Below are 12937 nucleotides of genomic sequence, written 5' to 3' on the forward strand. Positions count from 1 at the left end.
CGGCGTGACGTCAGGGCGCGCCCGTCGCGGGGGGCGATGGGAGCTGTAGTCCGGGGGGAGCCGGGAGTCCCCGGGGGGGACCCGGGAAAGGGGGTCCCAGCGCGGGGGGGCGAGCGGCCGCCCTGGGCAGGCCCCGCGCGGGGAGGAGCCGCGGGCAGAGACTCACCCGGAGCCGGGGCTGGAAAAATAGAGCCTTTATTTCCCGTTGGGGCGGGGGCGCGGGGGCAACAACATAAACTACAGCCGCCGGAGAGCCGACAGCCGCGGGGGAGGCGCCGTGCCCCCCGGGGCACCCCCGGAGACCCCCCGGGGCACCCCCGGAGACACCCCACCCCACCCCCCCGGAGACACGCCCCCAGCCTCCGAACCGGCCCGCGCACAAAATCCGCCGGCAGCCGCTCCCAGCGCTGCCCAGCCCCGTCCCACGGCCCCGGGCACGGGGGTCCGGGAGGGGCTGCCGGGCCTGTCCTGATTGTAAAAAAGACCCCGTGGGCGAAGAGTATAAAATCGTATCAAAATCCCTGCTGGTGTCGGGCCGGGCGGGCGCTGCACCCTGGGGTGCCCCCACGGGAGCGGGGCGGTGGGTGCGAGGTGCCCCCGCCGCTGACCCACGGCTGCCTCCCGGGGGCTCGGGTTGGCGGAGGTGGACGCGGTGAGCGGGGCGAGGCCGGAGCTGGCGTGTCCCGGGCAGCGAGGAGGGCAGAGCGGGGTGGCGGGCGAGGGTGCCCCAGGGCGAGGGTCCCCCAGGGCGAGGGCCCCCCGCCGCCACCCCGGTGCCCGCGGGGTCAGTGGGAGCTGGTGGAGCTGGCGCGGGGCTGCGAGTGGGCGCGGGGCTGACCGCCGGCCGAGCAGCCAGGGAACGAGTGGGCAGAGCGGGGCGGCAGCGAGAGGGGCTGCGAGTCCAAGGCCTGGCGGGGGTCAGGGCTGGGGGTGTCCCCCCGTGGCAGGCACGGCCCCTCGGCACCCACCCAGGGGTGCATGGCGGGGCTGGTGGTGGCGTGGGCCGAGCAGCTGCGGACAGGGCAGCGTTTGGCCCGGGGGCTGGCGGAGGGGGAGCTGCAGGAGCTGGGGGGCGCGGGCGGGGGTGAGGGGGGCACCGGGGCGGCAGGCGGTGAGGGCCGGGGGGGTGTCGAGGCAGCGGCAGGCAGGCGGTAGGGGCAGGTGGGGGGCTGCGGGGCACCCAGGCGGCCCTGGAGCAGCTCCATCATGCGCTGCAGCTCCCGGCTGAGGTGGGAAACCTCCTGGTTGAGGTGGTTGATCTGGAAGGGGAGGGAGAGCAGTGAGCCCCTGCGGATGCCCCCGGCCGATCGCCCCCGATGCTTTTAGGGACACACTCCCAGCCCCAGCCCCTGCCGCACCTCCTGGTTGAGCCTCCTGATGTTCTGCTTTATCTCCTCCGCCTCCATCGCCAGGGCTGGGCTGCCTGCGTCGGTCCCTGCCAGGGAAGACATGGCCGGTGGCGGAGGGCTCCCCGAGCCCCCCAGCCCCGCAGCCAGCACCCCCGGCCTTGCCGGGCACTGCCAGAGGTACCTGACGTGGGGGAGTCCCTCGCCACGCTCTGCAGCGGGGGGTCCACGTTGAAGCAGAAGGTTTGTGGCTCTGATGTCCCCCCATTGTCTTCAATCCCATCCACAACTCTAGGGCAGGGAGGGGGTGAGGGCTGGCCTTCGTCACCCCCTCGCCCCTCTGCCACCATTCCCAGTGGCCTCCCGGGGGCCCCACACAGCCCGGCCAGCACAAACACGCAGCAGCGAGACAAGCCACCGGCATGTCCCAGCCTTACCTGGGGCTGAGATCCGGGGGGCCGTAGGCGTGCAGGGAGGGGATGAGGAGCTTGGCCGGCCTCCTGCCCGCGCCGCCCTCCCGATCCAGGAGCCGGGCGTCCCTCCGGCACTGCGGAGAGGGGCTGCGGCCCCGGCTGCAGCGGGCCGGGGAGCGGCAGTTGCGCTGCAGGGCTGAGATCTGGCACAGCTCATCGCCCAGGAGGCTGCTCAGGGAGCTGCGGCGCACCGGGCTGCTCAGCTGGGGCAGCAGCAGCTTGCGGCGGGTGATGGTGGCGGGTGAGTGCTGGAAGATGTCGTCGGGCTCCTCCTCGTCCTCCAGGATGGAGGGAAGGGGCTTCTCCGGGGCGGCACCGCTCTCCAGACGAGGCTGTGGGTGAGCGCAGGGAGGAGGTCGGGGCTGGTCCCCGCGCAGGTGCCAAAGGTGGGCATGGCCACCCCTGTCCCATCCTTCCCCCCGCCCGCCCGCGGCACAGCACAAACCTGCGATGCCTGCGACAGCCGCGGGGACCGGGAGTAGCGGCAGAGCCCCTGTGGGGAGAGCAGACGGCGCTGGCTCAGTGGCACGCGGGACCCCCACACAGCTCCATGGGGACCGGCCGCAGGCAGACACAGTGCCGGGCACGCGCCCACCCGTTCCCCGCCTCATCACGCAGCCCTCCCGGCCTCTCGGTGCCCTCCTGCACAGCCAAACCACCTCCGGCACCATGCATCAGCCCCGTCCCCGTCAGCCCCAGCACTGGCCTCTGCAGCCCCTTGCCCTCTCTCCTTCCTTTGCTGCTGTCATGCACTGATGAACTGCCTGACCTCGGCCTGCGTGTCCCGAGCCGGAACCATGGCTGCGCCCCAATTCCCAACCCTGGCTCAGCCGTCAGAGAATCGGCTCCCCTGGGCACGTGCTGCTGGCCAGGGGAGGCTGCACAGGGCTTCTGCAGGACCTGGCAAGCTCCGTTTGCATCCATCCACCCTTGGTTTATTTCTACCTCCCCTGAGCGATGGACATGTTGGGTTTTGGTAGGGCTATTTGGGATCTAAAGAGTGACCTCCTGCTCCACCTCTACAGGGCCTGGGGAAGGTGGGTACCGGGGGGAGAGGCTCTGGAGGAGCAGAGCCAGCAGCAGAGACGGGGGAGGAAAAGCGCTGCAGAGCTATTTCTGCAGCAGAACATCCCCCCGGCTGCCGGAGTCAGCAGCGTGACTAAACCTGGCAGCCCCCGGCACTGCCTCCTGTGCACCGGGGGGGCCGTGCCCCAGCTGGCTGTCCCGCGGTGCCCCCCAGTCCCTTCCATCACCATTTCCAAGCCCTCCATCCCCCTCAGCCTCCTGCATTGCAAATGCTCTTGCTTCCAATTCCCCGGGTTGCGCGGAGCCGAGAGGAGCCGGGATAGGATGTACCTGGATGGCCGGGGTGGCACAGCCACAGCCCCTGCCCCGGCCTCAAAGTCTGGGGACGACGAGCAGGGAGCGGACAAACTTCCCTCCCGTGGCCGTGCAGAGCCCTGCTCCGGTCTCCGGGGCTGTGAGGACGGGAAGGGGCCTGCGAGGGAGGACACGCACCCACCTCCATCTCGCTGCCCTCCCGCAGGTTGAAGGTCAGGTCCTGGTGGATGTCCGCCGTGAACTTGCTGGCGTACTCGGGATAGAGCTGCAGCACCTCGCAGAGCCCCCGCAGCCCGATGTACTGCAGGTCGCAGTAGGTGAGCGCCTTCACGTCCGCGTTGGTCTTGATCACTTGGTCCGTGCTGCACAGGTCGGCTCCGATCAAATCCCCTTTGCCTGCAGGAGGGGACCGGGGTGGGCTAGCAGTGCGAGCCCTGGGCCCCTCGCCCGGCCGGGCAGCAGAAGGAGCTGGGGGGAGAGCCTGTGCTGCCTGCCCTCACCCAGGATGGCCAGGACCATGTTGTCCTTCAGCACCTCGAGGGAGCCGGAGCAGACGAAGTAGTTGGCCTGCAGCGCGTCGCCCTGGCGCAGCAGGTACTCCCCCGGGGCGCAGAACGAGGTCTTGATGTGGAGCGAGAGGGAGCGGAGGCAGCCCCGGCTGGCCGTCTCGAAGATGGGCAGCTGCAAGATGTCCTTGTTGAGGTGCATGGCCACGTCCGCGCGCAGCTCATCGGGGAAGTCGTGCAGCAGCTGGGGAGAGCAGGGCTGGGGTGCTGGGGTGCAGGTGGCAGGGAGCAGCCTTCCCCACAGCCTGCCAGCCCCAGGGGACAGACCCCCTGCTGGAGCAGAGCATCTTGCTGCTCAGTTGCCCTGGCTGCCTCCGCAGAGCCCAGCAGTCCCGGCTGGCAAACGCGGGACAGCCCTGGCCACGGTGATGGGCTACCTGTGCTCCACATGCCTGCCCACTCCCCATGCTGGCAGGAATGGCACCCAGCTCTGGTCCCTCCAGCAACACAGGATGGACATGTGCACATCTGAGCATGGACACGCGCGTGCGCATGCACACAGGCGTGCTCTCTCTCTCTCTCATAGCTGGCCCTGCCAGCCCCATCACCCCCACACTGGGTGCAGGACGGGGGGCCAGAAGGGGGCTGGCCCAGCCCGGCCAACACCTCCTACCTCGTTAGCATCGATGCCATTGTTCACCGACCAGGTGGTCTGGAAGTACTCCAGCATCCTCTGCTTGAGCTGCTGGGGCAGGCGGTGGACGCGGATGAAGTCCTTGAGGTCCTTCATGCGGGTGTGGTAGAGCGAGCGGCGGGAGTACATGCGCTGGATGATGGCCGTGACGTTGCCGAAGACGACGGCGTGCATCAGCGCTGGGGGCCAGGAGGGCAGCGTCAGGCCTGCCGAGGGGCCGGCTGGCTGGAGGGCTGCGGCATACAGGGGCCCGGGCAGCGTCTGGGCTCTGCCCCCACCAGCAACGCAGGGCCAAGGGGTGCAGCACAGGGGGCTTCTCCCCTAACCCCAGCTCCAGGGCTGTCCCACAGGGCACACGTATTCATCGCCTCCCCCCGGTGCCCTGTCCTGCCCGGGTACCTGCCGCACCCACTGCTCCAGCCGGAGGTGAAGCCCTCCCAGCCCTGCCCCACTCCCCGCCTCACCCCCGATGAGCATGGTGCAGATGGAGAAGATCTTCTCAGCATCGGTGTTGGCGCAGACGTTGCCGAAGCCCACGCTGGTCAGGCTGCTGAGGGTGAAGTAGAGGGAGGCGATGTAGGCACTGCGGATGGAGGGGCCCCCCACGGAGTTGTTGATGTAGGGAACCTCCAGCCTCTTGCCCAGCTCGTGCAGCCAGCCTGCCAAGCACAGCCAGGGGTTAGCGCTCGCCGAGGGGCATGGTGCTCAGTCCCATCCCTGCCCTGGACTCGCTTTGTCCCACAGGACTGCCCTCTGCCCGCTCCCTCCTGCCTGCAGCACACAGCAGCACGCAGCCAGGCGTCCTGAGCGTGCCCCCACCCCGCGCAGCCCCCGCAGGCAGGCAGCCCTGCTCACCGATGTCCCAGGTCTGGGGGTCGTTGCTCTCCATCTCCTTGCGGCCGATGACGTACCAGATGCATGCCATCCAGTGGGCCAGCAGCGCGAACATGGACATGAGCAGGGTGAGCACCATGGCGCTGTACTGCGAGTAGCGGTCCAGCTTCTGCAGCAGCCGCAGCAGCCGCAGCAGCCGCACTGTCTTCAGCAGGTGAACCAGCGAGGTCTGGGGAGCGGGGCAGGTGGGTGAACCCAGCGGAGCTGCAGGCAGGGGTGGGAAGGGACCCCCCCACCTCCCCCTGGGGCAGGGACTCTTCACCACCCCTCACAGCTGCCAGGAGGGTCGTGGGCTACAGGGCCAGCAGGGAGAGCTCATCCCCAAGCAGCCCAGCAGGCAGCTGGGGTCACAGCTTGTCAGGGCACCGAATCGCCCTGGGAAATTTGGGGTGCTGGAGAGGGGAGGGAGGTGACCAGTGGGAGGGGGAAGCAGGCAACAGTGGCTTTGCTATCGGAGGCTGCGTTTGGTGAAGCTGTGCTGGCAGAAAGCTGATCTAATCTATTTGCGAGGGGAAGTCTCAGCAAGATGCTGTGCCTTGCCTGCAGAGATCCTGGACAGAGAGAGCCAGAGGTGCCCTGGCTTAGGCAGGTGGGTTTGGACCGCAGCGATGCCGAGCGCACCAGGGCCTCCCACCTCGCACAAAGCTCCTGTCTCGTCCTTTGCCTCCTGCCAGTGCTGCACGGGCACCTCACAGGAGCCCAGGGCCGTGAGCTGGGCAGGGGCACCGGGCAGCGGCTGTGCCAGAGCAGACGCCGGGGTCAGATCCCACTGAGGTGGGTCAGGACGGACCCACTCCCTGGGAGGCTCAGCTCTGCTCCCTGCTGCCCAGAGGGTTCCTGCCGGGGCTGCCCATCCTGGCAGCCGCAGACCTGAGACCTCGGTCCCTTGGCAGCATTTTGGAGGAAACTGCTGCTTGTTCCCTCGCACTGTGGTCTCCCCTCCTAGGGCACTGCTGCCCATGTGCCCCGGCTCACCCGGCCCCAGCAGAGGCAGCAGCAGCGACAGCCCCTGCCACCGCCGCGGTTGTTTTCCTGCCGGGCAGCACCGCCGGGGCATGAGCGGAGCCGGGTTTGGCGCAGGGGGGCAGTTCCAGCCCCAAGTGCCCTTGTCCTCCCTGCACGCTGCTCTGCCTCCAATAAGCGTAATTACAGCCTCTGCACTCGCCTCCCTCCTCCCCTCCCTGCCCCAATTAGCAGAGGATGGGAAGGGGCTGGTGCCAGCGGCGCACTTGCGCAGCCTGTCGCACCCACTGCACTGCAAGAGCCCAGGGAGGCTCAGGCTGGGACCTGCCTTCGCCACTGGCATGTGCCCCGTGTGCCCGCACGCGTGGTCACCCCCTGCCAGAACGGGCAAGTGCCCCTCGCTGCAATGGTGTGTGCACACCGGGTATTGGCACTCGGACGTGGAGCTGCTCCACAGCCCGGGCAGAGCACAGGCGTGCTGGGTGCTGGGCGCTGGGTGCAGGGCGGGAGCCTGCCTGCAGCTCCTGGAGTGGTGCCTTGGCAGTTACTGTCATTTGTGGCAGCCTCTGGTTAAATTAAGATGCGTGGGAGGCTTCCCGCTATAGCTGCCATCGCTGCTTCCCCTTGCTGCCTGCGCCGCTCCCAGACAGGCGTGCGAGGAGCGGATGGATCCCTGCGGAAAGGGCCACCCCCCCCACTGCCCCCTGCCCGCAGCGCAAGTGCCACTCACCACGGTCACGTTGAAGACGTAGAGCAGATCGAAGGGCAGAGCAGCGATCAGATCCACGAAGAACCAGGTGGCCACGTAATGGATGCAGATGGAGCGGGGGTCATACACCACCTGGCCCGACTGGCTCACGTATGTTGTCCGGAAATTCAGGATGATGTCTGCCCCAGGGAGAGCAAGACCAGCCCTCACCGCCCCTGCCGCAGCTGGGGGAGCTGGGCCGGGGTCTGCAGCCAACCCGGGTCCCGCTCCCGGGGTGTTCGGCACCATTAGTGGGGGCAAAGCGATGCCAGCTCCCCTCTCCATCACCCCTCAGGTCTGCTCCTCTGGCCACATCCCTGCCTCACCCAGCCGTGTCCCCCATGCCACGTGGGTGCTCGGCCCCGGGCACGGACCTACCCAGGATGAAGAGCATCTCCACAGCGATGTCACTGACGATGGTGCTGCGGGCAGCCGAGAGGCTGTCCTCTGTGCCCGTGAAGCAGACGTTGTAGGGGACAGTGATGGCCACGTAGAAGGTGGCCAACAGGATCAGCCAGTCCCAGAGGGCCTTGAAGATGCTGTAGTGGAGCAGGATGAAGCGGGACTTCTGCACCGAGGCCACTTTGTACTCAGGGATGGATGGCTTGTTCTCAAACACGTTCTGGGGGAGCAAGCAGCAGGGTGGCACATGGATGGCACAGGGGTGGCACAGGGGTGTTAGAGGCCACCACAGGCCCCCCTCCTCCTGAGTCCCACTGGCCTGGGGTGATGGATACACATTTCCAACAGAACACATGGGCTGCGCTTGAGGTCACCCTCAGAGACTGGCACAGAATGCCCGATTACAGCACATAAATCAACACTATGCTAATGCTATTAACAGTAATCCACTGGCACTGCCAGCTGCTGCCCAGAACTGTCCCAGGTGCCAATTTGCGTGCTGGGGCAGAGCCACCCTCACCCTCTGCAGGGACACGGCACTGCTGGGGGACAGCGAGAGGGGAGAGCTGGGCCTGTCTCCTCCAAGCCCCCATGATCCAAGCGGCCTGCTTGCCAGCTCTGGGCCCCCGGCCGCTCTCGGCCAGTGACAGACCCCCACCCCGGCCCTGCGTCTGCAGGCGGTGCCCACTGCTGTGGCCGTGCCCGGGCACCCTGTGCTGGGGCACCGCAGCCACACAAATGGGCTGGCACAGAGACAGCACCAGTCCCTGCTGCTGCTGGAAACCGCACTGCTTGTGTGCCCGTGGCTTCCACAGCCTGGTAACGGTGCTCCCCAGGGCCAGCACGGCTGTGCCACGAGCAAGCGGCTGGGTTTTCCCCAGCTAACGTGTGAGGAGAGAGACAGCCCTGCGAGAGCTGCCAGAAGATCTGCTCTCCCCATGGCAAGCTCCAGGCACCTGCTGGTCTCTCTGCTGCTGCAAACGAACCACATTTGCAGCCTGGACCACGGTGTGGGTGCCGGGGATGGAGGGCATTTCGGTGCCTGGAGAGGCCAGTGAGGTGCATGCATGGGAACAGCATCCCAGCGAGACCGGGATCTGCCGCGGGGCTGGACCCGGGAGAGCCACCCGCAGCCCCAGCCCGGGAGGCTCCAGGCAAAGCCGAGTGCTCCCCCAGGTCCTTACACGGTTGATTTTCATCTCGCTGCGGTCCCTCCGGGCGAACTGGCTGCTGAGCCGGTGCAGCACTGTCCGGCCCTGCCTCCGCGCTGCCTGCAGGTGCGAGCTCCCGGGCTTCTTGCTCCTCTGCTTCTCTGCAGCAAAGACACTCTGGGTTAGTGGGAGCGCTGTGCCACTGCTGGTGCAACAGAGCAGGGGCTGCTTTGGGGACCCCTCCTTGCATGGGTGCACAAAGGTGGGCAGGACCCAGCAGGGAACTGGGAGCCCCTTTGCCACGTGCCCACTGCACACACCACTCCCCAAATCCCCTCCCCATCCCACAGCCAGGGCTCAACCTCCTTCTTGTCACCTGGGTGGCTCCTGCCCCGGCTGTCTGTGATGTCCTTGAAGGAGAAAAGGAAAAGCACCACCTCCCCCTTCTCGTTCTTGATGGGCACGATGTCCAGCAGGCACCAGAATGCAGCTCCTGCATGGAGGAGAGGGGTGGTGAAGGCAGGACGGTCCCCCTGCTGCTCGGCAGCTTCTCCCTGGGGCTGGCACGGGTCCAAGTCCCAGCCGGAGCCACAGCCAGGGCCCCGGCCCCATGCGCCACTTACCACCCTTCTTGTAGAAGCAGACCTCGGTCTGGTACTCCTGCCTGCCGTCCAGCACCTTCTCGATGCGCTGCAGGACGGGCTCGCTGGTCTCGGCCCCGTAGAGGAAGCGGCAGCTGCAGTTCTTCTGCATGACCTCGGTGCGGGCAAAGCCGGTCAGGTCACAGAAGCCGTCGGAGCAGTAGACGATGGGGAAGCCACGGCGGACCTGCGCGTTGGCCAGGATGAAGTTGCTGTCTGAAAGGAGACACAGCAGCCCCTGAGGGGTCAGGGCCACCCTGGGGGGCTCGAAGGGGAGCCCAGCCCTCCCGGCCACCCTTGCGTCCCTCTGGGAAGAGGAGCCAGGTCTCTCTCTGGCCGCCGGCTGTGCCCAGCTGCTCCCAGAGCTCACTCATCCCCTGCCCTGCTGCCCCCGAGGCCCCATCCCGGGCAGGACTGCACAGTCCATGTCCAGCCCAGCCCCACGCGCTGGAAGGGGAAAGAGCCCAGATCCAGCTCGCGGCTCCCATCGCCAGAGATGTGATCCCGAGCAAGGCGATTCTCACCCCTTGCCATCTGCCGCTCCCACCTCCTGCCGGGGCTCAGGCAGCTTAGCGGGAGCAGTGGCAAACGCGGCCGGGCGCTGCCAGCCCAGAGGTGCCGGGCGGCAGTGCTGGGGCCTCCAGCCCCCGGCGCGGCACTGTGGCACTGTGGCGGCACCCGCCGAGAGGGTAGGGGAAAAGCCACGAGCCTGGGGTGAGTCAAGGGCCCATGGCAAGCCGGCACAAGCTGGAGGTGAAGGGGAAACAGCATCCTTGATCTGTCACAGCACCGCAGAGCCCCCCCAGCATCACCCCTGTGCCGGCGGGGAGATGGCACCAGGCAGAGGAAAGCCCTTGCAAGCCCCACGCCCTGCCCAGCCGCAGAGTGGCTGCTTTCGCCCCGCAGCCCCCCAGCCATGGGCCGGGCAGGGGCTCTACCCCAGTGGCTCCTTGCTGCAAGCTCTGCGCCAGTGGGACAGATGGCCTTGTGCTAAAAGGGTGCTAAAGAAGCAGGGTGCATGGCCGGTGCGGGCTGTGTTTGCACCCGGTGAGGGCAGACTGGGGTGTCCCCAGCCTTGACATGGTCTCCAGCCCGCGAGTGCCCAGCCCAGCACCCCTGCACCCCACGGCCCAGGCACCAGGATGTGGTCTGCCCCCTCTCACAGCAAAGGAGGGGAGCCTGCAGCAGATTACAGCACCCGTGCACCCACAGCAGAGCCGTACCAGGACAGCACAGGCAGGGCAAGGGCAGAGGAGGTTGCGGGAAGGAGGGGATGGCAGCCACAGGCAGCCCTGGTGCGATGGGGGTGCAGCAGGGCCACCACAGCACAGCTCAGCTCCGGATTAGCTTGGAGAAGCAAAAATAGCTTGAAGCTGTGACTAAGGCCAGATTTTGGCCCTGGGGAGCCAGGATTATGGCGTTGTCCAGGATGTGTTATTAGAAAAGAAAAAAAAGGGCTTGCATTTGGGAGCAGCCCTGCCAAGAAGGGTGAAGCAGCTCTGGGGGGCTCGGCAGCCCCCTGCCACAGTGGTCAGCTTGCCTGGACGGGCACTCTTGGGCCCAGCGGGCAGCGGCTGCCTGGGAGAGGCAGGGTTAACTCTCATGGTGTATCACTGTGGCTAAAGCCCCTCTCCATGGCAGATAAAGCCGATAAGAGACACATCAAACCCGCAAAGCCGGACACTGTTTAAAAGTGCCTGGAAGGCAGGTTGGTCCAGCTGCAGGCAGGATGCTGCCAGGGTGCTGTAGGGCAATCCCATCTCCCTGGGGCAAATTCCCAGGGCTTTGTGTGGGTCATTTCAGGCAGCTCCATCGGGGACCCTCCTCCTCCGAGAGCCAGATCCAGCCCTGGGGAGCCCAGGGCCAGCAGAGCTGGGGACACCAGTCCCTGCTGCCTCCGGGGGTTTTGCTAATGCCACAGCAGAGCTGGGGGAACTCCCCTCAGCTCAGCAGAAAGGCAGGGGCATGTGGACCCCAGTGCCTTGCTTGGCCTCTGCCCCTGTGGAGGGACAGCCATAGAATCACCAGCATGAAGCACATGCGGCTCTGCCCTGGCTCCTCTGGAGGCAGCTTGGTCTGAGCTGGGAAGGGCTCAGAGGGCTGGCTGCCTCATTACGCATTGCAGTCTCAAAGGTAACATCCCGAATGAGAGCTCCTTTGGGCAAATGACACCCTGTGTCATCTGGGATGCTCCACATCACGCAAGGCCAAGAGCTGACCCAGCGTCACAGCCAACGCATGCCTCAGGGGTGCTCCTGGTGCCCCAACAGAGGTGGCTGCAGGCTCCCAGTGCCGTCTTCATGCCAGTTCCTTACAGCAAGGTAAGAGACATCCAGCCCTGCAGGCAGCTGGCCCAGGAGCCCCCTGCTCCAGGTGATTCTGGGGAGGCCTGGGGTCAGCCCTGAACACAACCTGTCCCCGGGTGGCTGCATGGTGCCAGCGGTGCTGGGAGCTGGCATGTGGCACCCCAGCATGATCCCCTCCCCAACATGCCAAGGCCTTAATCCATCCTGGCCTCAACACACGGACAGGGACATGGAGGGGAGCCCAGTTCCTGGAGACACGCCAGAACCTCCAGCCATGGGAAGTGGCCCCAAAACGGACGGCACTGGACAGCACAGGCCCTGCTCCCTGCCCCTGCCAAAACACACCGCTACCGGTACCCACCTGTCCAGGGACGTAGCCCCAAGCAAGCGGGCGCATTGCTAACTGGGGGCTCAGGGTGGGCTGGCTGCCCTGTGCAGCACCGGGGCTTCCCGAGGGCCCCGCGATGTCCATCGCAGCAGTGCTGTGTGCCGCCGAGGTGACAGGCACAGGCTGCACCCCACGGCCGCCCCCTGGCTCCGGGGCACCCCAGCTCTGGGGGCTCCTCGGGGCAGCACCCCGACCCCCACGTACCGCGGGCTTAGGCATGACCCACACAGCCCCCCGGGACCGGCCACCGCTCGAGCACGGGACGGGGCAAAGCCGGGCGCGCGGGGGCTCCCGGGGCGGCCTGGGTGGGGTGAGCCCGGCCGTGCTCCCTTCCCGGGGACCCCCTTGCGCCCCGGCCGGGGCCGGGCCCCGGGTCCCGCGCGGCCCCTCCCGCCGCGCCCGGGCTCTGTCCCTGGTGCTGAGCGCGGCACCGACCGCGGGCCCCGGTAGCGGGAGCGGGGAGCGGCAGCGGGGAGAGCACCCCTGCCGCACCGCGGGGTTGCCCGGGTCGCGGGGACACGGGGGGTCCGCGAGCACCGAGCCCGGCCACGGGCACGAGGGGTCCCCGGGACGGCGCAGAGCGCGGGGACGGTCGCGTCCCGCCGCGCCGCGGGGGCTCCGGTGCCGGGACGAGCCCGGCCCTCCCCGCCGCTTCACGAGGGGCAGCGCCTGCCCCCGCCCGGGCTCCGCCGTGCCCAGCGCGGACCCTCCCCGCTCCCCGCTGGCCCGGCCCCGGCCCCGGCCCTACGTGTGCCATCGAAGCGGGTGGCGATGGTGTCCAGGAAGGTGTTCTGCGGCGCCAGCAGCCCCTTCATCACCGGCATGGTCCCGCCGGGCCGCCCGCCGCGGGGCTGCGGCCGCGGGGCTGGGCTCCGCCGCCACCCCGGGCCCCTCCGCAGGTGCGGCCCCGGCGCCGCGGGCTGATCCCGGCTCGGCCCGGCCCGGCCCGCCCGGGGCTCCCGCCCCGCCCCCGCCCCGCCCCGGGCCCTGCGCGCCGCCGGCACCGGGAGGGGCCTCGGCACCGGCGGGCACCGGCACCCGCCCGGGGGCAGGTCGCTCTGTCCCGGGGGGCACTGGGTTGGTG

At 68.0% G+C, this 12937-nt stretch overlaps 1 protein-coding gene across 1 annotated transcript; it reads right to left on the reverse strand.

Moving 5' to 3' along the window:
• Nucleotides 1-698: 698 nt before the first annotated feature.
• KCNH4 (potassium voltage-gated channel subfamily H member 4) lies at nt 699-12677 on the reverse strand. Its single transcript, XM_075171896.1, has 16 exons — nt 12602-12677; nt 9142-9375; nt 8881-9011; nt 8552-8695; nt 7344-7587; nt 6948-7105; nt 5216-5423; nt 4825-5019; nt 4340-4539; nt 3661-3910; nt 3342-3556; nt 2265-2312; nt 1784-2151; nt 1531-1637; nt 1359-1435; nt 699-1259 (listed from the first exon to the last, which is right to left on the reverse strand). The coding sequence occupies exons 1-16, from the start codon at nt 12675-12677 to the stop codon at nt 786-788; spliced, it is 3129 nt and encodes a 1042-aa protein (XP_075027997.1). The 3' UTR covers nt 699-785.
• Between the last annotated feature and the right edge of the window lie 260 nt (nt 12678-12937).

The sequence above is a fragment of the Calonectris borealis genome, chromosome 22 (assembly GCF_964195595.1).
Source record: "Calonectris borealis chromosome 22, bCalBor7.hap1.2, whole genome shotgun sequence".
NCBI lineage: Eukaryota > Metazoa > Chordata > Aves > Procellariiformes > Procellariidae > Calonectris > Calonectris borealis.